The sequence below is a fragment of the Sturnus vulgaris genome, chromosome 18 (assembly GCF_052056855.1).
Source record: "Sturnus vulgaris isolate bStuVul1 chromosome 18, bStuVul1.hap1, whole genome shotgun sequence".
Classification (NCBI taxonomy): domain Eukaryota; kingdom Metazoa; phylum Chordata; class Aves; order Passeriformes; family Sturnidae; genus Sturnus; species Sturnus vulgaris.
In genome coordinates, this window is record NC_142260.1 from 11737679 (window position 1) to 11764819 (window position 27141).

General features: G+C 39.9%; 2 protein-coding genes across 7 annotated transcripts in view; one reads left to right on the plus strand and one right to left on the minus strand.

The window, feature by feature from the left end:
• ELP4 (elongator acetyltransferase complex subunit 4) overlaps positions 1-6602 on the minus strand; it is a 137636-nt gene extending 131034 nt beyond the window's left edge. For all 3 annotated transcript variants that reach the window (XM_014884565.2, XM_088175265.1, XM_088175264.1), the window contains exons 1-2: positions 6432-6602; positions 1225-1260 (exon numbers count right to left, since the gene is read on the minus strand). In XM_014884565.2, coding sequence (XP_014740051.2) covers positions 1225-1260; positions 6432-6585 — 190 coding nt within the window. In that variant the 5' untranslated portion in view covers positions 6586-6602. The remainder of the gene's footprint in view (positions 1-1224; positions 1261-6431) is intronic.
• Positions 6603-6694: 92 nt separating this feature from the next.
• IMMP1L (inner mitochondrial membrane peptidase subunit 1) overlaps positions 6695-27141 on the plus strand; it is a 31095-nt gene continuing 10648 nt past the window's right edge. For 2 of the 4 annotated variants that reach the window (XR_015807524.1, XM_014884573.2), the window contains exons 1-4: positions 6695-6751; positions 19773-19905; positions 20650-20738; positions 21293-21419. Coding sequence is in view for 3 of the 4 variants with exons in the window: in XM_014884573.2 (XP_014740059.1) it covers positions 19801-19905; positions 20650-20738; positions 21293-21419 (321 nt within the window). In the remaining variant the exon portion in view is untranslated. Of the gene's footprint in view, positions 6752-7564; positions 7682-14854; positions 15201-19772; positions 19906-20649; positions 20739-21292; positions 21420-27141 lie in introns of those variants that run through there. The other 2 variants (XM_088175499.1, XM_088175500.1) reach the window with 2 other exon arrangements.

Sequence of the window (27141 nt, forward strand, 5' to 3'; positions counted from 1 at the left end):
GCCACACTCTGCAGAGCTTCTATTTGTCTATACTTCTATGACTTCTAGTCTATGACTAAAGACAAGCAGGCTCTTAAAACACTCTACAGGCACAACTTCTTTGAAAGCACCCAAATCACCCAGGCATGTGCCAGTGTGCTCTGTCCCTAAGCCAGGCTGAAATCTAGTCACTGTTCTCAATTATGAGAGTTGTGAGATTCAAGTGCTCCTTCAGGGTAGAGATTAACACAAGAATTGTGAATTTTTCTGCTGGTTTTGTGTCAGCTCAATCAAACAGAAAGGAAAGCTGGACACGTCAGCTGCAATGGAGACACGGTCCCAGAGAGCTGCACTGTGGTCTGTAACAGGAATTCTGGGGTAACCCATTTAACCCTCCCAGTGTGCCTCACCCACACCCTGACAGAAAGCAGCCTGCCATCACCTGAGCTCTCAGCTCATTCTGGCAACCAAAAGACTGAAAAGTTCTTGTGGTTACTGTGCTGCAAAGAGAGAGAAAGGACAGCAACACACACGGAGCTCTTGGGGGAAAAAAGGCCAATTTATTGTACAGACAGCCCGGATTTAAAGTGTGTCAGTGCAGCCAGGACAGGACAGGAGCTCATTGGGACACCTCAGGATGTGTCCCACGGGAAAGACACCAGGGGTTAATATTGGTGATGAATTCCACTCTGTTTGTCACCATGTTCTCACCCTGGGAGACTCCTCCCTAACTGAAGCTGCAGTCAGCTTGTCAGCCTGGGAATGGAGCTGAGAGTCAGGAGAAATCCAGGCCTGAAAAGAATTTCCAAGCTGGAATTCCCCAGCTCTCTAAATGTGTGTGTCCACAGGTTCTGCACTGCCCGTCTTCCTCAGAGAGCCAACCTTCCAAAAACCCCTTTGTGATGATGCACAGTTTGAACCCAACAGCAATTTACAAAATTTTAACTAATTTATGTACTTTGCTAATAAGTCCTGAAATGTGCTGAACGCCCTATTTTCAAACAGAATTCTGGGATATTCTTATTCTCAAGCCTGTCTAAAATTAAGGTTTTACTTCACCTCCAGTAATTCTTGAGATAGACAATAGTCCATTCTGAAGGCTACACAAAGTGAAGGAACTTGAGAGTTGTATTTTCTTAAAGTCTGACTTCAAAAAACAGTGAAAAGAGACGCTGTTCTATGAATATATTAAAGAGTGAAATGCTTCAGAATATGGCTTTAAATATCTATATATTCTATACTAACCAATAAGGAGAAGGGTTCCAACAGCTACGCCTCCACCTGGAAACAAAACAAAATGAAGAATAAAGTAAGACTACATTTTAATACTATGTTAGAGAACAATTAACTTTTCTTAGTTTATAAGTCAAAGAAAGGTGATAACGGGGAATTTAAAAATACAAAAGTGAACAACATTTTAATTACCTTTGCAATACTTACTACAATTCTCTATTATGAAATAATTATACATCACATGTAATTATATACTGCACATTACAATTACTTTCACAATATACTGTACTATCATCATTGTGGTAAAAAGATCCTGCAGAGCTCTACACAACCACACTCAAGTACTACAGTGGTGATGTATGGTCTGAGCCAGCAGAATTTTACTCAGATGACTCATGTGAGTAATCATTCTCCAAACTAAATTAATATTAATCACTGTCAAGTGATATTTCTTTGTATCAAGAAGGATGTAACTAATCTACTAAGAATTTAGTAGATTTTAGCAAATTCCCAGTCAAGTCTTAAAGGCAAAATCTGGACTCCACTGCTTTGTATCTTAGTGCTGAAAACAGACATGGCAGCAAGACTTTCACCCATTGAAACCTGGGCTGGGAGATCATAAATGTCACAACACACACTGTGAAAAAACACTCACTATTGAAGATTTTTTAGTATCTTTTATAGTAGGTCTTGGACATAACAACTCCATTAATTCCTTTACAAGGATAGTGAAAGGAGAAGTCGTATTTTATTTTAGGGAAAGGATACACTGACTTATAATCTGAATTCCAAGAATTACAATAGTGGAACAACCTGAAATCAGACTATTTTGTTTAACAATTATATAAGACTGTGACAGGAAAGATAAAAACCTCTGAAGTGTTCATATGGCCATATGCAACCAGCCTACATGGAAACTGCAATTTTGTACTGATTGAAAAGCAAGTTAGGAGCAAACTAATTGATGAATCCCATGAGCACAGTATGGAAAGCTCCAGAAGTCAGTTCTGGACTGCTCACATGGACTCCAGTGAACAGGATCTTTCATTTTTACATTTGTAAGAGCTCAATAAACTCCACTAGAAACTGATTCCAATATGAGTTGGATCAACTCCTTAATCTTCAGCTCTGCTAGTGGGACTACAAATGCCTGCAGTAGCTGTAACATTGACAAATACCCAGAAAGAAGAAAAAAAGCAAATTGCTCTCCCATAGGCCAAAAAGTGCTAATTTTGTTGCATCATAGCACCTGAATTAAAACCAGAGCAGGATCACTTTGCTACCATGCCATGATGCACCAGAATTTGAGCAGTACCTGGCAGTGGAAGTGTTTAATCAGCTACTGATTTCATAGCTATAGAGAAGCACATTTAAAGCTTAAACTCCTGAGTCAAGATGTACAAATGCCTCAATATCTACAGCAAGATGATCAAGTAATCAAACATTTTCTAGATATCAAAAAACCCCCAAAGAAACCAATTTTAACTGCTGTTTATCAGAAAATTAGAATCACTCATGAAATCCCCATGTTCTAAGCCAATGGTTTTTGTTCCATTTATTTGTTCAGGAAATAAATGCAAATGAACCCAAAATATGTACCAGAGGGGAAAGTGTAAAAAAAAGGACCGGAATCTGAAATCCTACTGATGTTTGATACAAAGTATGCTTAATTGTTCAGGGACACAGAACACACAGGGTACTAACAACAGTTGCTAAAATCAGAACATGCTCTATATAGACCATAGTAAAGAAAAGCTCCAGATATTGAGATTTTACCAAATCCTGGGTTGACATAGAAAATATGATTAAAGCAGCTGTAAGGAATGTATTACCTCGTGGCAATAAGGACCTTAAAACCTTGGTTAGATAAAGTTCACTTGTAGCCACGACAGAAGTAGTCTCTTCTGTTTTTACAGTGAATTTATCAAACAGTGCAGCCCAAATTCTCTCAAGCTGTATTTTCAGATGATCAATGGTACAGTTTCTACAAAGCAGAGCTGTAACAGATGAGCATGTATCCTGATTGCTAAAGGCAAACTCAGGTCAGAGCATTGTCTTCACGTTATCAGATGTAGTGAGTGGTTTAAACAAGTGTCTTCTATTAAAGAGAATGAAAAACTATTGCAGTTTCCATGGTTACATCTTCATATTACAACGAGCAACAATACTAGTAAATTAAACAAAAGGCAGAAAACAGGAAAAAATAGCATGAATGCTGATGGAATCAGAAGGAAGAGGCAAAATCTTTAAGTTTCCCAAGAAAGCTGCTGTGAACTTGTTTTTCTTCCTAATTTTGCTATTTTTATTTTTCTTTGCCACTATCTAAGGCAGTAGAATATATAAACATGTAAGCAAGATTTGTAACTTTCCACATTGCTACTTACAGCAGAGAGATTTAACATCTTATGAAGTACAACAAACTTTGCAAGCTGAGAAATGTACAGATTGTTTTTAAAGCATGTCCCTGACCTTTTTTCAAGCAGTCTGAAACAAACATTCAATACCAGGTATGTGATGGTTGTATTACACAATATTTGTGGCTCATTGCAGAGAACTGGTCTGGCACACATCAGGCCCATAAACTTTGGCAGTAAACTTAAATATAAAGTCATCCAAAGGAAGTTCACTCCTTTAGAGCCCGTGACAATGTAACCAGCCAGCAGCTGGAGGGTGAAAGAAACTCCTCCTTGGATTTTTGCCTTTTCCCCTCTTCAGACCTGTGTGATGACACCATGCTTTCCCTCACTCACACTTACTCACAAGCTGTACCTTCACGTCTGGCAAATAATTCTGTATCTGGGTTACAGATTCTGAACAGAGCTTCAATTCAAGCTCAAGCCAGAGATCTACAAGACTGCCTAGTGACTGTTACAAAGTATGCCTATGAAAATAACAAACTAAAAGAGTTCGTAGTAACTTCCATTGGGAATTTATACAAAAAAAGGGATTGTCCTCAATCCCTGGTGACAATAAAATTTAAGTATTTTACAGTCAATTATTTAACTGCTAATGGGCAAGACAAAAGAAGAAACATACCAATATTCCTTCAGAAACACATAAACTGCATTCTGCAACACATTTATGAAGCATTTCCACACCCAGAAAAAGGACACAAAGCAGACCAAGCCAACACTTGTAGAACCACCAGCACGATGGGCTGCACCACCACAGGCTCAGTCAGATGCTCAAAGGATGCTCCCCTTTACTCAGCACTCACAGATCACATCTGGAACACCAGGCCCAGATGACTTTGAGCCCCTCTGCTCAAGAAAGAATAAAGATAAACTGAAGTGAGTCCAGGGAGAGGAATGAAAATGGGGCAACTGATTCAAGAGCAGTGCCTGAAGGAAGTGGGCTTGTTCAGCCTGGAGAAGAGAGGAAAAGCTGAAGGCCCTGGGGTGGTACCCAAGAAAAGCTACAGACATCCATATGAGCTCCTTACTGAGGTGCAGTGGGAGGGCAGCAAGCAATAAATGGAAGCTGAAACAGGAGAGGTTCCCAGTGGATATAAAGAAAAGAAAATTCCCTTCAGAAATAATTAAGCATTGGACTGGGTCATCCTGAGGTGCTGCAAAATCTCTGCCATTGCAGATTTTCAAGATTCCACTGGATAAAGCCCTGAGAAATCAGCTCTGAATTCAGAGTTTAGCAGAGGGTCAATTCTTGAGGTCCCTCCTCAGTCTCCAAAATCAGTGCTTCTGTACAGGTTCACCCAGCTGGAGGTCTGTTCCAACAATGCCTGGCATCAGTGGAAACTTTATTGTAGTCAGCATGCTTAGCATGAGCCTTTCCTGGCCTACCCACTCAGCCTCCAAAAATCAGGGATTTAAGGGCTAGGAGGTTACCCAAGGTTTAATATAGAAATTTGGAGTCCAGGTTTTCAGAGATGCCACAACCCCTCTTCCCCCACAAAAAATCTAAAGTACTTTCAAAAGTTGCTGTTCCTAGGGACAAGGAATTTCCTTGATGTTCAAGTATAAATATTAGTAAGCTCAGAAAGTTATGAAATATTTAAAAGACAAGGAAAATATAGAAGGGATCCTGGGTTTATGGGAAGTGTCCTCAGTTTCCATAACAAACCACTAATTGTGTTAGCAGGTGCCTAGAATTTTAGGAGACTGCCACAACGGGAGCTGTCTACATCTGAGTCCTGCTGTACAGAATCCACTGTTTCTAAAAGGGAATATGAACTGGAATATTCAATGCAAATCTGCTTTTCGTGCAATTAAAAGACTTCACAAATTACACTTAATGAAATATTTCTGTCTCAAGCAAGAAGAGCTTCCTACACAATGATCCTAATTCCTCATGGAAGTGCAGACACACACACGTCAAAAGTTATATACAGGCTGCAGAAAGTCCTTTACACGATGAATACAACTTTTATATTATCATTAATCATACAGAGTATCCCTAGAGAGAAAAGTGGAGTATTCTGTGTACTCCAAGGATGAATGAACAAAGTTAAAATCAGGCCATTCTCAGCTAAAAGTTCTATGTATGTACGTTAAAGATGCACTGCAACTGTGTGAGGAGTTAGAGGATCACGCAGCCCTGGTGCACACAGATAAACCACGCTGTTTATACCAGCAAATGAATTATTCCCAATCCAGGGGAAAGCGCCATTCACAACACAGATGATACAGCAATAGTCACAAGAGATGAGTCCACGGGACCATCTCATAGCCTGACACCGACAGCAGGCAAAGGCAAATCCACAGAGAGCAAAACCAGCGTCACACCAGCGCAGTTTATCTAAGTGGGGCACTTTAATGATGTAGCTGTGGCGAGCAAGGCAGAAAAGACACACAGAGCATCCCAACACATTCCAACAGCTGCCCCAGCGCAGAACGCGAACTACCCGGCGGAAAATCAGCACCCCCGGCTTTCCAAGCCGAAGCCCTGCCTGTGACAGTGGGAAACTGCGGCAGCAAAGCGCGGCTCACTCCATTCCCGGAGCAGCTCTGCGCCCCGGCAAGGCTGCTCGGAGCTGTCAGCGCGCGGCTCCTCCGAGCTCAGGCGGGAAACACGGCCTGCTCGCCCCATCCTCCTCCCCCTCCCGCCCTGCCCCCAACCCCAGGGACTGCGGGGAGCAAGGAAAAGCCTGCGGGAGCAGCCGCGGGGTTACGGGAGGCGAAAGGCGGCCAGGGCCTGGCAAAGGGGAGGGCGGCGGGGGCAGAGGGGGCACAGCATCGGGTCCCAGTCCCGCTGCCACCAACCTAGCACACAGTCCAGGGAGGGCAGCCCGCTGGAGAGCAGCAGCTGCCCGTGGCGCACCGAGGGCCGAGTGCCCGGGAGGGCGGGCGGCCGCGGGCCGGCCCCGGGTCTGCGCTGGAAGCTGGTGCGGCCCCGCACCCCGCCGGCCGCCGCCATGTCGGGGCCGGGCAGCAGCTGCGGCCGAGCGCGCCGGGAGGGCCGGGCTCCCGCTCCGCCAATGGGGGAGCGGCGCGGGGAACGGCGGCCCAATGGGAGCCCGCGTTGTTGGCACGTGCCGAGGCGGAGGCGGTGAAGGGCTGAGGGCCCGGCAGCGAGCGGGGAGGTGAGAGTGGGCATGGGGCGGCTGAGGGGCAGCGGGGCCTTGGCTGGGGCCGAAGGGGCTGGCAGCGGGCGCGGGGACGTGCGGGGACGTGCGGTGCGGGTGCTGTGGAGGGGACACCCCGCTTGGCCCCTGGGTGCCCAGGGTGTCTGTAGGGCCGGGCGTGCAGCGGGCCGTGAGCGGACAGGCTCTCCTGGCACCGCAGCAGCCCCTTCAGAAAGAGCCTGGAAGGGAAATGTACTTGTAAAATGTATTTACGTAACTGCATGTAACATAATATGTGAGTATTCTTGGGATTCCTGCTTGTTTGTACATAGCCACGGACCTGTGTGATTTAGTGCCTTTATTTGGGAGCAAGATCTTGCCTCAGCGTGATGGCCCTGGACTAGGATGTGTGGTAGAAAAAGTTAAAAGACATTAAAATGCTTTGACAAATTCTAGTATGTTTGCTTTGTCAGTCAACGCTTTATGTTCTGGTACTCTGAAATCAAGGGAACCCCCTGTCAGTATATAGAACAGCCACTATCGCAAAGTATTTGTATATTTGTTTTTCAACTGTTGCTTGAAGACACTTGTATACAGAAGAATATAAAAATGAAGCTTTAATACTATAAGCCCTCACTCTTTAATTCCAATGAATAATGTTTACTGTTGTTCTAAGCCAAATGTTTGAACATCTGTGGTTCTCAAGTCTCTTCTTAATTGAGGGGGGAAAATCCTCATGTTAAACATGAGCAGCGTGAAAAAGGAACAGTATGTGGGCAGTCCTGAACCTCAGTGTTTTTCCTTCCTATCCATTTCAAATTCAGGAGCATGAATCTGCAGTATGATGTTTCCCTAGCTGGGGAAATTATGTTGTTTTTGCTGCTGGCCAAGCTTCTTCTCATGCTAAGCAGTGGACAGTTCAAGATCTTTAATCAGGAATATCAAGAGGTAGTCTTAATGTTTTGTATTTTCTGCTAAGATGTGCAATACTGAATAATACTTAATATTAAGTGTAAATTACTGTTTAGTGAAAGTTAGAAGTATCTGTCTGTAGAGGTGAAAATCCAAGGACATTTGAAAACGTAGAAAGAAATAAATATAGTTGTTTAATTTCACTTCTGTAATATGTGACCAATGAGGTGTGACTATCTGGAATAGGAAAGGCCAAGAAAATAAAGACCCAAAGCATAATTCACAATTCTTTTAAAAGGATTTGGGCATCTGTTTCTGTCAGTGGGTTCCTGTGGTGGAAATTCTGTCTAACTGAAGAGGAGGCTGAAATGGGGACAGAGTTCTGCACTTTTAAAACATTGCAGTAACTCTGCCATTTCTTACTGTGTACTGCCATCCTGGAGCCCAAATCCCTGAATATTTCAGGTGTGAGTATTTGCAGGTGTGTGTAACACAACAATTGCAGGATATGTTGGAGAACTTGGTTACAGAAGCTTGTAACCCAATGACGGGGATATCTTTGATAAGTCACTGCTTACCTGTCAGCAAGAGAATCAAGTGATAAACTGCATGTACTCAATCTCTGTGATGGTTTTTTGCCATTCCAAGCAGTACATTTTCTTTTCTTACTTCATTAATACAAGGTATTTCCTTGCTTTATTTTTTTTTTAATTAAAATACCCTGTTATAGGTTGTCTTAACTTCACAGGATAGGTGTAAACATACATCTAGTGCTGAGCCCTCTCTTTCTTTCATTTCTTGTTACTATTTGCCTGACATGTAAGGAGTTTTTTTATACTTTTTAAGCCTCATTTTTTTACAGGGCAATTACAATTGGAGGGTAAATAATTCTTTATTTTTTTTTTTCTTCTCTGTCCTCTTGGAATTCGCATAAAGAAAATATTTTGCAAATGGGAATGCTTGTGCCATGGTCCTTCCAGTTTTAGTATCTCTTGGATAAACTGCACATTTACTGGAAGTCTCAGTGGCTCAGGGTTGCAAAAGGGGAAGTCTCACTCCCTTCTCCTTCCCTGTTTGCAATCCAGCAAACCCTGCTGCTCATCAGGTCCCTCCTTGAGCTGATTGAGCTCACTAACCTGACTTTCTTAGTAGTTTTATTTTTGGGTGCTGTGTGGAAAAGGGCACATACACACCGTGGGGAGGGGCAGCCCAACCTCCCAGCTCTTGCTAGCTGTGAACTTTGTAGCTATTTGAGAATTTCATGGATTTTTACATCAAGTGATATTTTTGTTACAAATTTTTTTTTTGTAGACATCCTTCCAAATACAGAGAAATGGTGTCTTACATTGTAACTTGCAGCAGGAGAGATTACAGCAGGACATATAACAAAAATAATGGAGAAGTAGATACAATTTTTTCAGTAGAACTGAGCTTTTAAAATAGTGTCAGTAGTTCTGTTGGTGATGTTCATTTTTCCCCAGACACATTTTAACCTGATAAATGCAGTTAAAGTCTTACTGATTTAGAAAGTGAGTGGAAATAAGTTATTTTCCAATAGGTGAGGGAGTTTTCAAACGTTAACATTTTAATACAATAAAGCTTTCCAACTGCATATGTGCTTATGAAAATACTGCTTACAACACCTGACTTTACCTGTATTTCAGACAAATTTCAGAGATGGAACTTATTTAATGGAAGTTTAATTTCATATTTATTTTTAGTTATTTATTTTTAAATCAGTGATGTTCATTTTCAGGAATAACTATAATTTCTTCACTTTTTGAATGATACTGAAGGCTTGCTTACATTCACATGTCCAGTTTTGAAAAGGTGAATTTTCAGTCGTTGTAGAAGATCCCACTAGGATCTGCTATGTGGCAGAAAGCAAGACCACAGGACTTGTAATTCTAGACATTTCCCTAATCCTCAAGTGAACATTATTATGAGCTAGAGGAGTCCTGCTATTCCTGCTCTAGGGCTGGAATGGAAATGCAGAGAAACTAAGGAACGTGGAAATGATTTCCAGTGCTCAGGAAGTTATTTCTTGTCAGCTGAGCTGTGGCAATGGACAGTGGTCATACTCAGCTCATTGGAGAGATTTAAACATTTTTGTCTATTTTGGGATGTCTTAAACTGTAGAATAATTAACTTTCCTTTTTCACAACACACATGTTGTCATGTAGACCTGGTCAAATGGGGATGTCAGTTTTAGCTGCAAATCCTGACTGTGCTGTGGAGAAATCAAGCTCTCTGTTTTCTTCTACTCACAAATTTGCTGGTCCAATTCAGCTACTTCTCTGTATGAAATGCAGATTCTAAGATGGAATAAGAGCATTTTGGGTGAAAAATCGCTAAGGAAAATAAAAATAGAGAGAATACAGAGCAGTCAGAACATTTGGGAAAAGGTTGGAATTTGATCTGCAAGTATGTTTGCCATTTCTCTTCAAAAGCTGTGGCCTACAGATTTGGGGGAAATCCTGATGTCCCCAGGAGAGCAGCCCTTGAGGTGTGTGTTGGCTGTTTGTGGTGAGAAGAGGAAGCACAGTTGTTGTGGCCTCTCTTCACCGCGTGGGTTGCCCGTGTGGGCTCGCAGTGAACACCAGCAGCGTTGTGTGGGCAGTGTCATTGATGGATGTGTTCTGTTGTCTTTGCTTTCAAATTAATGCTTCTGCCAGCTTTTAATTGTGCTGCATAAGGTTCGTGTATGCTCTCGCCTTTAAACAAAATGCTGTTCATTTTGGAATAAAACTCCAGCCCGTTTTATTTCAAACCCGTGTGCCTGCCCAACCAGTTTTCAGTGATATTTTTCTGCTGGATTGATGTGTGGGATAGAGAAGCAGAAAACCCCATCCTAGCGGCAGTTTTAATTCATAATCTTATTAGTGTTTGGTGCTCCATGGCCAGGCTGCTTCGCTCATCAGTTGTGGAATGTGCTGGTATTAGACTGTACTGATTAAAGTTTTATAGTCACCAAATCAGATTAGGCAGCGAGTCACCTGACCAGGCCGGGCCTGCAGTCATGTGACCAGCGCCCCGCCGAGCTCCCGCTGCGGCCTGAAACAAGGTAGTTTGCTTTTGAGATGTTCTTAAGTATCGAACAGCATGGGTCGTGGATTATGGCTGCAAAGAAGATGGCTTCATTTTCCTGATCTTTGAACTAGCTAGAATGGGATACGTTTGAAAGTGCAGGATCTTCAGGCCGTGAGCCAACAACTGGAAAGAATGTTTAATCCTGGAAGCTCTGACACCAAAAGACCTGGTTTTTCAGTGTGAAAAAGCTTAAAGACTGCTTATCCAGTCAGTCTGTGGCAAATGAAAGAATTAGTTGGAGTGTTTAGGACTTGCCAGTTGTATGATATTATATAAAACATGATACAATTATATTCAAAAAGCCCCTGGATGTTACCTAAATCCATCCTTGTGGGTATCCTGAGCAACAGGAAAAGAATTTAAACCTTTGTCAAATTTAAAATGAGGAGTAAATTAGGAGACGTGAGTTAAAGTAGTATGTGCTGAAGAGAAGAAATTATTTTAAAAGTTACTTTATGTTTCTGTAATTTCAGAACTGTGTAATATTACTGAAACCTGCAGAACAATAATCTTGAAAGTGAACTGTGAGTTTAATTTAGTATCTTAATAAGCTTCATACAGATTAGTGCTGTATTTAATAGAGATTATTTTCCTTATGTTTCTCATACTTCCTGGTATGAGAGACCCACAAACATGGAACTCAAGTTTCCATTGTACTGGCCAATGTTTTCTGGTTATTGTCTCCCATAGATATTCCAGACAGGAATGCTAGCTTGATTTTTCAGCTACCACAAACTTTGACAGCACTGTAGCCATCCACAGAGTGGGGCAGGAACCAGGGTGTCCTGCAGTAAATAGTTCTGTAGAGATGTGGAACCACCTGGGCTGAACACAGAGCCTTGCTTGCTCTTCAAAAATTTTGAATAGAATGGTAAACTAATTAAGTCACTGAGGGGCAGATGAAAAAAAAGAGTAATTTTGGCCTTTAAGTAGTCAGGAAGTAAAATTTAGATTTTTCATTGTGAGTTACAAAGTTGGATGAAAGACAAGCAAGCAACTTAGTAAAACTCATTGCAAATCCAGATTCACAACTGGCTACTTAAGGAAACTTAAATTGTTTCAAATTTGGAATAATGTTTTGGTCATAAAAATCATCAGGAAGCACTGAATATCTGATTTTTTTTGTTTGTTTGTTTTTTGTTTGTTTTTTTTTTTTTTGTGTGTGTGTAGCCAGGCTGTATCTTAGCAAACCATCATTATTCTTTATCTCAGTGGACTTAGCTTCCATCTCCTACACTGAGCCTGCCAGTTCCATGGCAGAAGTGCTGTATTTGTGGGAATCCCATTTGAGGAATGTGTATGTGGGAGCAGCATTTTTTCCCCCAGGTACTAAATTGCATTTTGTGTGATATAATATATGTAAGAGGAATAAAAATACATTAACATTTAAAACTGTCAATACTGAAACAGATTGAGGGAAACCAAAATGTCATCAAGGTCCAAGAAATAACAATCCTGTAAGTGATTACTGCAGAACACCTCAGTGGATTGGAAATGGGACACACCAGAGGTTGTGGTGCTGCTGGAAATGTGAGCTTCACCAATTGTTTCAAAGTTCTGGTTTGGTTTTGTATGGAAAGAATAGATGAGTGTTACTTCATTGCAATGAGGGGATAATTCATCTGAAGATTTAGCCCTAAGGTTTATTAGAAAACTTGTCTCTTCAGTAGCCATGTGTTCAGTATTTCTGTGATTTACAGCTGTGACTGTGTCCCTAGCAGAGGAAGAAATGTAATGGAGCTTTTTTTTTTCACACCCGCTCTTACATTTCTGCAAAAACTGTTGCACGTTCTTGGAACCTCATGCTCCCATCTTTTCTTGTGCTTCCGTTGGTCCAAGAAGCTTGATCTTGATATTCTCATTCTATTGCCAAGCCACAGTGATCTTTAAATAGAATTTTTAACATTTCTGACACAAAAGAACTGAAATGCACAAACTTTAAATTGTAGGAATATCATCAATCTTCCTAGCATGCACAGAACAGCTGTGAAAGGAGCTGTGTGACCAATCACTGATTTTCATTTTAGAAAAGCAATGTGTTATGGAATAAAGAGCAAGCCACATTCTGTACTTTTGGAACAAACCAGATGAGCAAATTTAGATGAAGTAAAATCTGATCACTTATTAAAATCCTAAATAGTTTTTAAGAAGACAATTCAGGGAGAGAGTACTAGTGAAGTTATACAGTGATTGTTTCTGTACTGCTTTTCTCTTTTACAAGTGCTTGTGCCCTCATTTGAAACTCCAGTTTGGGGTGGATGTCTGTGCTCAGATGAGTCCTACAGGCCATGCTTGGTGTTTGGTGTTTGTGGGGCTGGAGCATCCTCTTGTCTTGCAGGTCCTCTGCACCTCAACTTGGAATTATTTGCTAAATTGGAGGAAGGTACCTCTACTTATTTGATTCACTAAGTAGTCAGTTTTCACATTTATTATTGTATCAGCTGTATCTTTTATTTCAACCATCAAATTAAATAATAGCTTATACTGGCTTTCTATTTTAGTTCATGCATTTAAAACCTGGAAGTCAGATAAAAAGATAGTTCCAGAATAAATTCAGTATATTATTTATGAGTGCAGCAACACATTAGCATGGAGTTCACAATAGATCATATCGCTTTTATTCCATCTTACAAGCTTAGCAGCACAAACAGAATAATCAACATATTATTTGGCTGTCATGTGCTGAACAGAAAGCAGAGATCACAAGGAGGTTTTCCCTAGCTGCAGTGATGGCCTTTTTGTTCCAAGCCCCCATCTGGGAGGGCCATGGTGTGTTATCATATGGAACGCGGGCTTTGCTGTAATCTGCTTAGCTGCACTGCACTTTGAATCTTTATTCCATGTTTGTGTAATTTATAATTTTAATGAGACCATGGCTCTTGTGGGCTTTGAAATATATTAAAAGCTCTTTTGTGCATATGCTTTTGTTCTTGCTTAATAGGCTCAGTGTATTTAAAACTGATGAATTTTTATTCATGGATTTGGATGTCTGGGGATTAACTTAGACTGAATATCATTGCACTCATCTATTGATGTTTGGAACTTTTTTATACTTGTATCTCTAAGTGGAGAAGACCTTACAAAACTTGTGTTTTGCACATAAAACAGCTCAGAAATAACTAATAACATTTTATTGGGCAATGAGGAAAAATACTGATTACAGTTTATTTTTACTGCCTGAACTCTCATGAAGTACCACTTTGCTCTGAAAAAAGTCCTTGAATCCATGTACATGTGTGTATTTAGAACTTTATAACTTAAAAGCAGTTTGGGAAAGCAGTCAACATTTTTGTAGAATAATAGCAGTGATAAGCACTTGATTTACATTTTCCTTCTATTCAGGTAACTTGAAAATGTAAATACTGAGCACTTTCTTGTCTGGGTGTTGCCTTTCTCCTGTTTTTTAACACATTTTTAAATGCAGAGTGTGCATAAGCTATTTCATTAGAAGGTGATGCTCATAACTGGGGAGTATTGATAAACATACAGAAGGATTCTTCACTGCTGTTCTCTTACAGTGCTAAAACTGGTCTTGTTTTTTGCTTTTATATTTTTCAGATGCTTAATGGTTTGTTTATGGTTTAATTGTCTGTCGGGTTTGATTTACTATTTGTTTAAAGATTTGATACTTTGTGACTTCTGGGTTCCTAAACAACTGTGGATCACTCTCCAATGATGGCATTCTCTCTGAGACCAACATTGGCAGGAAGATGGAGACAATTCTATTTTTTCTAAATAGTTTTGCTGATGGTGTACTGAACTGTGGATGGATTGTTTGATGTGGAGGTGGATTGGGTTTTTGTTTGTGGTGTTTTTGTTGGGTTTGCTGGTTTTTACCAGCCAACCATCCTCTTTGCAATGACAAAATATTTTAAGTAAACAACCTTTTTAGTTGTCAGTGCATAGGGGAGTTATTTACCCCTCTTCTATTCACTGCTGTGAGCAGTATTTCCAAAATCCTGGTTCCACAAGATGTGTCAGCTGGGAAGTGCAAGGGACACATGAGCCATGTAGGGTTGTAGATTTTTAGTGCCTAATGTGAAAATTAGGCTTGTAACTCTTTGTCTTACTAAAGTGAAATGAATTTTCAGTGTTTATATGTCTGTGTCTCAGGAAAGTGAATATACTGAAATTGAAGATGAACACATGTAGTTATTTGACCACTGACATAGGCACAGCCTGTTTTTCTCAGTTACCAGGAAGGTGACTGTGGAGTCTGCCAGCCCTTTGGTGTTTGTCCTGACTTTGACCTTGTTGCAGAAGACTGTAAAGTGAATATTTTGGCCTCCCTCAGAGGCCCAGGCTTGCCATGGATGACCATGCCTTTGCTCAGCTGTCTGGATTTCAGTGTTCAGCAGAGAGGACTGTATGGAGCTGCAGAGGAGGAGAAGCTTTGGAATGCATCTGGCCATTAAAGCAGCAGTTTATTCAGGGTTCTGCAAGTGCTAGGAGCTGCTTCCCAAAGGTAAATAGAAGCAGTGAGAACTACCTGAAATCTGTGTTGCAAAATTGCTCATTCTTGTCGGTAGTCTCTGGTTATTTAACACCAGTGAATTGTGTCATGTGTGTTATGTTTACAGGATTAAACTCTTGTCAGCTTGAGATGGGAGCTGAAGGAGCTCTCTCTTGTTGAGACAAACTGGCAGTGCCTAGTGGAGATAATGTGTAAAAGAATCATCTCTTCCAGAGTATCACCAAGCTTGCTCACTTCTGACACTGTTTCTTCAGAGTAAAGCAACAGCTGGAAATAAAAAGCAATTCTGTCTGATCCCCAGCACAGAGGGACCTTTTGAGAAGTGGTCTTTGTTTTGCTTTAGATGTTCAGAATCCTCAGATTGTAATTAGAATATTTAAAGCATTTTGTATATTGTGGATCTAATATGGGAATCATCCAAACAAGCAAGATAAACAACCTTTGCTCTTCTAGCACGTGTAACATCAATTTCATGCAGAAGTTTTAAAATAATAGTTTAATATAAATAACAGTTCAAACATAAATATTTAAATAGCCTAGTCAGTGTGCAGTTTTTCCTTTGGTTTGGGTTTCTGGATTTTTAAAAAAGTAATATCAGAGTAATTGTGTGGGAAAGAAATGGTGCAAGTTATGTGTAGAGAAAAGTGTCTGGTTAGAAGTGGAGACTGTTAGGAGAAGACTTTCTGTTATGGAAGAAAAAACTGATAAACTATCACTACATATTCATTGAAATTCCAGAATTGGAAAACATTTAATAAAGGAAATGGGACCGGAAAATTTTTATGAAAGTGAAAAATCTGTTTAGTGCCAAGTCCAGTGATTTGTTTAGTCACACTTTCAGTGCCTGCAGCTTTGATTTTCCTGTATTTAAAAATTCAGCACCATATCTTAAATTGTTTTACACAATGTCATTGGTTTTCTGGAAATGATAAATCTGCTCATTGATTTTCTAATTTTATTATGTACACAACTAATTGTAATCCGAGATTACAGCAAACAAAATGTTAATTTCTAGACAACCTATGTACATTTCCCTCGGAGTGTGAGCGTTACAGAAGCAAAGAGTACAAAGAGAATACCATTTGTGCTATCCTCACAGGAGCTGTCAATAAAAGATGTAATAGGGGATTTAGGAATCTGGAAATGGCCAACTAATTTATGTGAATCTATTTTATTTCAGCTAGAAAGCCCAAGCTCTGTTTGGTCTGCACTGCATATTGCAGAGCACAGGCTGTCTATAGAAAACCAGGCGGCTGCATATGGATAGTCCCTTGATATCATTCACTTGCTGTGTAATCTTATTATGCAAAGTTCTAATCTTCACCTAGAATGAATGCCTCTGGGTCAGAATATAGTCATATCAGGGTTTTTGAGGTCATGTTTTGTGATCCTTAGCTTATTCTTCTAAGTAGAGCTGGGATTTAAAGAGTATTCCCCAGACACTGGCAGAGATAGACAGCAAAACCTGCTGCCTTTTTGGAAGACAAGACCAACATGAGGTCCCTGGTAGGATTAAACTTGATTTGTAGCTGTAGGATTTTTTAACAGATGTATTATTGGACAGGGAATAGGGGGCCACCAGCACAGCGAAATTGGATCACAATTGGCATTCTCAGGGAGTCTGCTGGCTGCTAAAACAGCAGCTGCATGTGGATTTGACTTCTTTCAGGTGAAGCGACTTCCAGTCATTTGGAAAGGATGGGATGAAAAGGAACCTTGGTGATAATTTTGATGTCTGCAAGATTTAGTACCAATGTAATGGGATTATCGGTAACACCTTCACTGCAGAAAAAGCCACCTGGCGCTATAACTGGCAGCAACTGAGAACTAATCCTTTCCCATCTCTTGGATGTCATTCATGAGGCTCCAAGTGATTTCTACCCTGCTAGCTGTGATTAATTTTATAAACAAACAAACAAAACCCGGCTGATGAAAGCACAGGCTATGGAAGGAAAAGGGGACAGAAGATAATAGTAATTACATTTTGCATTTTATTTCTGTGGGGGATAAACTATACAGTTGTGGTGAAATAACCAAATTGTGTTGTCTGTGATAAATATGGATGTGTGACCTTTTTTAACCAATGTGAATTTGAGTATAAATTTTTCAGCTACCTGCTGTATGATAGTAGGTACCTGGATAATGCCTGGAAGTAATTACAACAGGTTTTAGACCATTAGTTCTGCAATAAGGATGTTTATACTACAGAGCCATTAAGTTTTCAAGGGCCCTATCACTTAAATAATTTGTTTTATTGTGCTTAATGGTCTTATATTCGATCTGGTGGAGTTGCCTGCTGATGGTACTTTGTATTAAAATTGTGTGACGTGGAAAACTTCAGCTGTTTACTTTCTTGTGATCAACAATATGACTGTTTCAAAAATGTATACTGATATAAAGTTCTCAGAGGAAACAATTATATTTGAATGATGCTCAAGTTAATTATTTCTTTGTGGTTTTTGTTGAACAAACTAGTTTGTTTTGGTGGATTTTTTACTGGACTTAATCTTGGTAAAATCACTTATTATATAGAAGTTGTTACTTAACACTACATGGAAACTCTTAGGATTTTAGTTATTTGTAATGAATAGTAGATGTCTAAAGATGAACTTTAACATTTAAAACACCCTCCCATACTCAGGAGATGCCTTGCCAGGGTCAGGCTGTATAATCCAGGTCATATGCCTTCATTTGAAATTAACTTTCTTGGGTAGTAGTCAAAAGCTTTTATATAAAGCTAAAATTTTTTGATTGCTATCATAAAATCTGATAAGCTTGAGCATTTGTAGGAAAGAAAAAATCCTTTTGTACTACATTTATAAATGGAGGTTGGTGAAATTCATGTTTCAGTAGTAAAGAATTTATTTTAAGAGAATTGGGAACAAAATTTGAGAGCTCTTCTCTCATGTTCTGTCCTTGTGGTTCGTTTCTTACCCTGGCAGCTCTAGCAGCAGGCAGAGCTCACTCTGAGCTCTGGCTTTCCCTGAGTAGCTCCCAGATCTACTCAGGAGAATCACAGGAATACACATCCAGGGTTACTGTCCCTAGGTTTGTGTCATCCCAAATCCAAAAGGAAATTGCTTGCAATCGCTTTGAAACTCATTTTTCTGAGATGTACAGCAGTTGTTTGGAGTTTCATAATAAAGATATTTTAGTTCCAACCTGACAGCTGTTGGCAATGGGACGTTTGCACATTCTTTTGTTGTTACTGTTGATTTGTCCCAATTTGATCTGTGTACTCTGGGCATTGTAATGCATTGTTTGTCAATGCCTTTTTACCTGCAATACCCACAGGTGCCTAAATTCTCTACTATTTTAATATGTTAATACAAGGTCTCTGAATAACATGGAACAAAATTAGAGGATGCTTGTGCAGTATTTTTCTTTCTCCCTGAACTGAGAAGCAATGCCAGGCTGCCTTTCTTGCAGGTGCTCTTAAGAAGTATTGATGTTGTACTTGTCTCAAAACATAGTTGTGACCATGCACTCACAAATTCATCTACTGAGCCTCCACCTTCCTTTTATCACCTGTGCCCCGTGTGTGGGCTCACAGAGTGTCTGGCCCCCAGAGTCAGGCATTGGTTGGTGCTTCCATGGTGCTCTGAACTGAGAAGAGCCACCCACTTTTGTGCCTTAGCAGAACGAATTCTGCTGGAAGTGCATTCCCCTGCCAGGGGAGCTTTCAGTTCCTGCAGTGAGCTGGGTGCTGCATCTGCCAATGACACAGTTCAAGACTTTGCTGTTCTCCTTTGTATTTCTGGTCATTACTGGGAAAATGGTCACATAATCTCATGAATGATAAATCACAGCTTGGTTTACACTGTTCTATTCCTGAGAAGTTTATGTGAATAAAAAAGTACATATTTTTTGGAACAAGGAAGTCAACTTGATAGAGAATATTTGCTGCCAATGATGGTTGTCTTTTATGAATGTATTCAGGCACAATTCCCAGTAAATTCCAGTGGGAGTTGTGAAAATAAAGCTATGCACTTTACAATTCCTGTCTTTAATTAATGAAATGTAGAAGCAGATGTCTTTATTTCGTTTTGAAGTGGACATATTTTACACAGCATTTTTCCTTTTTTTCTTTTCAACATACTGTACTTGCTTAGTAAGCTCTGTTGACCCATCTTATTAAAAGAGGGAAATCTTGCTCTGGTTTTAGTTCATGATAAGGCAGAACTGAGTTTCAGGGGATGAGGTTTCTTGCAGAATGTAGAACGTGCTACAATAACTTCAGTTATGTCTGTTTCCCACTTCCTTAAGTGTGGTAAGGAAACAGTTAGATTAGCATTGCAGGAATTGGATCTCCTAATCACAGTTGGACCTGAATATTTGGGAGGGGGGTCAGAAAATGTTTAGAGGCACTGTGCTGCAGCTGAGAGCAGAACCACCTGATGCCTCATTTCTATATCCACCTCTTCAGGTCTATCTGCTTATTTATTGGTTTCATTGCACTGTTGGGTTTTTGTAATCTTGTCCATCTGTTACACACAAAAGCTGGGTTTGTAAATGTTAGATTGCTTGTTCTCCAATGAATGATCCTCTTGTGTTTTGCTGTAGAAGCAGCTGAGCAGCGTTCCAGTGTAGGATGCTTCGCCATGCCCTAGGAAAAACCTTCCGGTTTCTGGGGTACACGGTGCAATATGGCTGCATAGCACACTGTGCCTTTGAGTACCTTGGAGGAATTGTTGTGGTAACTCTTAATTTTCATGGCATTTAAAAGGAGATAAAACTGCAATAGTGGTATTTTTATATGTGACCACGCCAGTATTTCAGGTTTCTTAATTTTCTTTGAAGCATGTAACACAATTTATGGGGAGCAGGTCCAGCCTTTATGAAAGCTGTTTGTACTTTAGGCATTCGTGTTTTCTGATGTTATTGCTTGAAGCATTACTGGAGTAAATGGGAAACTCTGATTAAGCCTTTTGCAGAGTCCATCCTTTAAGAAAGACTGAAGTCACTGATAGGAAATGCATTTGTATCACACTCTGGCCAAATTTCTGGGTGTTTTATGATCCCTGCCCCTCCTCCCCAGGTCCTTAATCTGGCAGATAGTGCTGCTGGCCATGAGGGAGTTGCAGCTTCTGTGATGGTTCTGTGTCACACAGAAGAGAAAGGGGTAAGCTGGTCCTAAAAATTGAGCACTTATCCTAAAAAATTCTTGGAAATGCAGTGCTGAAAGGAATCCATAAGGGCCTGTAGCACCCAGTGCACTTCAGGACCCATCCCAAGGAAATGTGCAGCTGTAACAGAGTCAGAGGTGCTCTGGAGGCTCCCCTCAGCTTTTAAATACATCACACATTCCTTGGAGGAGTCACTTTTAGTTCTCTACCTTACACCTTTTCTAATTAATTAGCATATCATTTGAATATTAGTTTATTTTAGATAAAAGTAGTTTGAAATAGTAATTTTTTTCTCCTTTATTTTTAATTTGCAGTGCTCTGGACCTTCAATGGAACCAACCATTCAAAACTGTGATATTGTGTTTTCAGAGAACCTCAGCCGTCACTTTTACTGCATTCGAAAGTACGCTCGTGTGCTGAGAGCAGAGCTGACATTCCCTGTGCCAGGCCTTGCCAATGGCCACCTTCTGGCCTTTAGTGCTGCTGGATTTTGCTGCTCCTAACTTGGCATTTTTCATTGTGTCTAAAGGATGTTAAAATTATCAGCACAAACAGCCTAATGAACAACTAGTCAAAATTCAGTTTGGATTTAGTCTATTGTCACTTTCTCAGCTTTGTCCAAAAAATAGAAAAAAATCTATTGAGTGGATGTAACTTCTTCTCTAAGCAGTTTGGTCTTGAAAACCAACTATGGGTTTTACTGGTCTCAGGTTGTAGTCTTAAATGTTTCATAAATGATCTGAATAACAAAAATTCACTCCACTTTTAAAACTCTTTGAAATTACACCTGAGTAAAACTGAAGAAACTAAAATTGTGTACAAGAATTTTCAGCACAATGGACTATCTTTATGTGATTGAATATTTTTGGAGTAGACACATGGATGATCATGTACTCAGCCAAATAGTTTGTAATTAGAGTTCTTCTGTTTGTTTTTGTTTCTGTTTTTTCCTCTCAGAGGAGATATTGTAATTGTGAAAAGCCCAAATGACCCCAAATCAAATATCTGTAAAAGAGTAATTGGCTTGGAAGGGGATAAAGTCTGCACAAGCAACCCTTCAGATTTCCTTAAGAGTCACAGCTATGTAAGTATTAGAGTTTCTTACTATGTAAATTAATGATTACTGAAGTAGGCCTGGTGGTCTGTAAGGGATTTGCAATATTTGAGGATCATAATAAATCATAAATTATGACAATAAATTATTGAATATGTACAGTAAAATGTTGTACTTTTAGACTGTGTATGCCAAGCTGTCTTTCTCTGCCTTTTGTGTGTGTAGGAACTGTAGACAGATAATATTTTTTCTCTGCTCTTTACTTAGTCCTTCTTTCCTGGAAGAATGCTCTGAATTCTCTGTATAAATTTGCTGCTGTACAGATGACAGATGCAGGTGCTTGATGTTCAGGCAAAACTGTTGCTGTATTTTAAACACTAAGAAGTGAATATTTGACTTTGCAGATTTTTCTTTCAAAATTATACTTTAGTGCGTCCCTATTTCAATATAGCAATATTTTATGTTCCTCAGTATGGCTGGAAAAGTATAAATTTTCCTAACTTGACCAAAAGGTCCCAGAAGCATGTTTGACTTTTACCTCTCTTCAGCACCTTGTGGAGCCATTAGATATTCCCAGGTGTTTTGAATCTTTAAACAAAGCTGTGATTTTGCCCTTTGATATCCACTGCATCCTCAGAATAGGAAGAATGAGCACTTGGCCAGAGTCCTGTGCTGTGAAGGTGAAGGATTTTATGGAACACTCTTTACAGGCAGCTACAGTGTGTGACCCAAAAATCCTGTCAGAGTTTAACTTCCTTGGAGGCACCTCCTCACCAGGGAGCCTCCAGGTACCATTGCTTTATTTGTATCAAGCAGCTGAAGTGCAGTTTGTCTTTACTAGAAGCAAAAATTCTTGTTTAGCACCAGACAGAAAGGATCAGAGTCCTAGCCTGCTCTGAGGGTTTGGATTTGTTCCTTGCACTGCAGTGTTGAGGCCAGACATCTTGGGCACGTGCCTCTAATCTGCACTTCTGCTCTAATCCAGTGCCACTGGAGCTGCTGTTCTTACACTTTGGTCACTTGTGGGCATAAGGAAGGAGCTCATTCTCTGTTACATTTTGAAGGGGAGGACAGAACATTTAGTTTTTCCACAGATCAAATTGTGTTAACCATTTAATCAACGGAAAACCTACCAAAAACCCCAAAGAACACAAACCCATCTTTCTTACCGAGCTGAAGAAATCCTCTAGCTCTGGTGGAGTTCCTAATTGTGATGGAATATGCATTTCCCAGAGGAGTTCAAGCTGAGAGGGAAACCTGAATGCTGTGTACACTGACAGAAGACACAAACTGAATTTCTCTGAGCATCTTGTTCCTCACTTGTCTTAGTCTTGAAAAGGATGTTTGGGAAAGATTTGTACTTAAAAGAGGATGTCAGCTTTTCTGGAAACACTGAAGTAACCAAATGAATATTCAGCAGAACAATTCCTGCCCTAGTGAAGGATTTCTTGTCTCCAGTTTTAATCCAAAATATGAGAAAGAGCAGATGGGCAATGCAGAGTCCATTTCCTGTTTTCATAAAGGCTAATGTGTGGAAATATAGCAAAGTGACAAGCTTTTGTAATTCTTACATCATAAATTGTATCTAGGAGGAGAAATTATCTAAATGGAAATGCTCTTGTGCCTGATACCTGTTTTCCTTCTACCTTTAGTGCTTGGTAAAGAGGTAGGTATTTCCATCTGTTCAGGAGACACTTTACAGAAGAGTAAATTCTCAACATGGATATCTGTACTTTATGTTCATAACTGAGGCTGGATTATTCACTAAGTAAATTGTTGGGGAGGGGAAATGTGATGTGTGTTTATGTTTAGACAATTGCCTAATCAAATTCTTTCTTGTAGTGAATCACTGTGCTATGCACTTTTAACTCAAACACAGAATTCCTCACAGCAAATCATGGCAGCAGATGTACAGAGAACTGGCTGTTCTGTTGATATTTGCCTGAGGTGGGTTTTTGAAAAAAAAATTTGTTTAAACTGAGGAAAGGCCTGGGCTGTGATTCCAAATGGCCAGGAGTGCTGCTGAGGGCTCTGTCTGCCAGGGGAAGGTACCACTCCTGAAGTGAGCAAAGCCTGGAAAGTGTCATGAGTTTTGCACTTTAGATTTGCCTACTGCCTGCCTTTTTTCAAACAGGAAATCCGAATGGTGTGTGAATGCTGTGACTCCAAAGTGTGTAAGGTCAGAGCAGTCTTTGTTTTTATTATAGCAAACTGCTCAGTTTTCCTTGAGGGCTTGTCTCCTATTTTGGGAAGTTCCTGTCAAGTTTGCAGACTTGCACAGTAAATAGGAATATCAGATGCCAGCAATGTTGCCAAATGAGGCAGCTCAGACCCCTGCTTCAGTCTGTGTTGGTGGTTGCCAGCTAGTGGATAGGTTTTGTGAGTCAGCCAGTTCCTGGAGATGGCAGAGGAATGGCAATACAATGGACTCCATGCAGCTGAGGGTGAAATTTCCTGTAAGCACCTGCTTTAGGTTGCTCCAAAAGGAGACTCCTCAGTCATGTTAGTAGGAATTGTTCTTAGTCTGTGTTGACTGTCAGTGGTAGTGTTGCCATATTTTACAGGATTTAAGTTAGGGATTTTTGTGCTTAGGAGGATTGTCACACACAGTTTTTACCCTGAAGCCTAAGTGAATGCTAAAATCAGATCCTATTTGAGGTGCTGGTTCATTCATGAATAAACCTCTCAGGATGCCTTTTTGTGTAGGTAGGAGAATGGAGAACTGTGTTTACAATTTGCTCTCTGTAAAATTACACAGATGAGATGCATTATTGCTGCAAACAACCACGGAGATACCTGTAGATTAAAAAAAAAAATCCAAACACAACAAACCAACCTTCAAGCTATAATGAAAAGAAAGAAAAAACAACAAACAATCATGCATAAGCTGAATAAGTTGTTCTGAAAAGAGGTATTTCAGCTGAGTACAAATGCACTATAGCAGTGGCAGTTAAAACTCTTGCTGCTGTATTAAACTGAAGGAATACATCATAAGAGAAAATTATTTTTGTCAGTGCACTAAGTGTAAAACTGTATCAAAAAACTGTCTTTGATGGAGCTGTTGGATTACAGGCTGATGGAACTAATGCTGCATATAAAACAGAGTGATATAATTCAGGCATGTGCTGAAATTACAATTTAAGTACATAAGATTAGAGTTTATCTGTAGAACAATAATTAGGGAAATCTTCCTGTTTACATGAAAGTATAATGAAATTCCTTTTTTGAATAAGCTGCTATAGTATTACAAAGTTGGAAAAGGTAGTTTTTCCTTTTTGTTGCTATCTGGTATGGAATGTGAGCATTAGGCTGGCAGTTTTGCAGGGCTCTTTTCTGGGTATGTGCTAAATGTACATTTCTAAATAGAAACAAGTGTATTTGCTGTAATAAACATTTACGAATGCATAATGTATTTTTTCTATATGAGGCAATGTGGTATGAACCCAGAAGTTAAAAAGGTAAACAACGAATGTATTCAGAAGTAGTTTCACTTATTAAAAGATATCCTATTTTATTCATTTAACTGTATGGATGCAAATAATGAGGATTAATAAGGAAATTAATCACAGTTAACCCCTGAGATGGTCCTTTAAAAAAAAACAGGTGGAAGGTTATTTTTCATATTTAGGCTTTTATTCCCTGTTTAAAAACGTCTTAATACAGGTTTATAATTCAGATTGAATATCTTCTTGCTCTATTTGAATTTGTTTTAATGCCATTTACTTTAGCTTTAATTTCTTTACGTACCATATGTTCTTGTGCTGCACGTCCTATTTACAGTGTGAAATGTGAGGGGTAAACCATCAGAATCAAACAGCTTGTATGTCATAAAGCACCAATATGCTGAGCCTTCGTGGCACTTAAACAAAAGTAGTCCCTAATAATGTCACTTAATAGAGGCAGAGTCTGTAAATAAGGAACTGCCTTTTGCAAGTCCTGGTGATAAAAAGCTGAGATACAAATCCATATCTCAGCAACACGGTGCTGGTGATCAATCACAGCTCCTCTAATGCTGCCAGCCCGGCTGCTGGGGGTGTTTGCCTTGTGCTAAAGCGAGCCTGGCTGCCGACACGGCATCTCCTCATCCTGTGGGAGCTCCAGAGCTAACAGAATTCCCAGCGTAATGGACCTCACTGTGTTTGCACAGTGCTCTTAACTCTCAAACAGTTCTTGGCAAATGCAGTAAGAAAATGATGTGGGCACTAAGAATAACATAATGTCAAGGCAAACAACACAGTATCTTAATCACTGCCCTGTTCTACAGGTTTTGGATATACTGTGCAAGGCACTGAAAAGTGGTCTGATATTTCTGTTATACTATTGGATAGTCTCTTTAAAATATCCTAAGTAGCAATTAAAAATAAACCTAATCAAAACTCCACTTCTTTTCCCTTTGCTCTAAGTATCTTAATGTTTGCACTCATGGTTTAGTACTTCACTGGGCAAGTTTCAGTAGTTGCTGATATGGAAAATGAGTAAGGTATTTTGGTATTTTCTTGCTCCTCTTTAGCCCTAAGTGTTCTAGAGGCTTGAGAGAAAGCCATGCCATAATTGTAACCAGCAGCTGTGCTGTGTGTCTGGTGGGAGAGGAGAGCTAATTTGGCATATTTGTTGCTTTGCAGATGGCTCTATATCCCAGTATAGAGTTCAGGACTCTGCTTACTTTGAATTTTCTGAGAAGTCATTTTAAATGAAAATTCTGATTCGTCTAAACGAAATTGTTCAAGGGAAAAGAAACATAAAGGATTTTATCAGTCTAATTCCCAATATTTCCAGAGTTTCTTCTGCTCAAGTGGCTTGGTCTTGGACCTTTGCAGTTCTGGTTTGGTGATACTTGAAGAACATAGAAGTAGCTCCATTTTATGATTCTGCTATTCCTCTGCTCAAAGTTCAGTAATAACTTTGAGGGAGCTGCTCAGGATGGTGAAATCAACTACTTGGGACTCAAGTAAAGCTTTGGAGTACAAGTTTTAGTTTCACTGTACCAGCTGTGCAGGAGAGATTCAGGTCACTCCTGATGGAGCTGTGGGGAAGATTCCTTAACCCTGATGATATTATTTACCAGCCCCTGCTCTCCCAGGCTGAACCTGCAGATCAGAGAGCACAGGGCACAGTGATGGTGATGGCTTCTGTGCTAGAACCAGTAAGTTCCACTTGGGGTCTTCACCCACAGCGTTTTTCTTCTCAGACTTACACTTTTGGGTGACCCTGTTACATCATCTGTTATCTGGAGAAGAAAATCTAACCCTTCTTAATTATTGCTGTCAGAGAGTCTCTGCAAACTGTTAAGTAATCTTTGATGGATTTGTAATCAATATTTTCTTGTAAAACACTCATCTTCTGTAAATCTAAGGGTAATAAGAGTCTGGACTGATGAATCACAGACATATTCTGAATTTTTGTTCAGGAGTTCCTAATTGTAGCTAGGAGATTGGGTCTGAAAGCTTTGGCCTAAGAACATGAACCAGTTAGTTTTAATTTCAACTGATAATAGTTTTAGAAAAGGAAAGGTGGCTAATAATTTAAATTCAGGGTTGCAGCTAGAGGTTTTAGAGAACAGATATATAACTTTTCCAGCTGATTGACATCTGTGTATTTAACAGTATGATCTAGATCTCAGGATTAAATATTTACAGCAGTAAACAATACATGCAACTGTTTGCATTATTTAATGCAGTTGAAAACTTTTGGAAACAGGTAAAAAGTGGTACTGAGAGAAATCAGGTATTTTTCTCCTTTGACTGGCATAGCC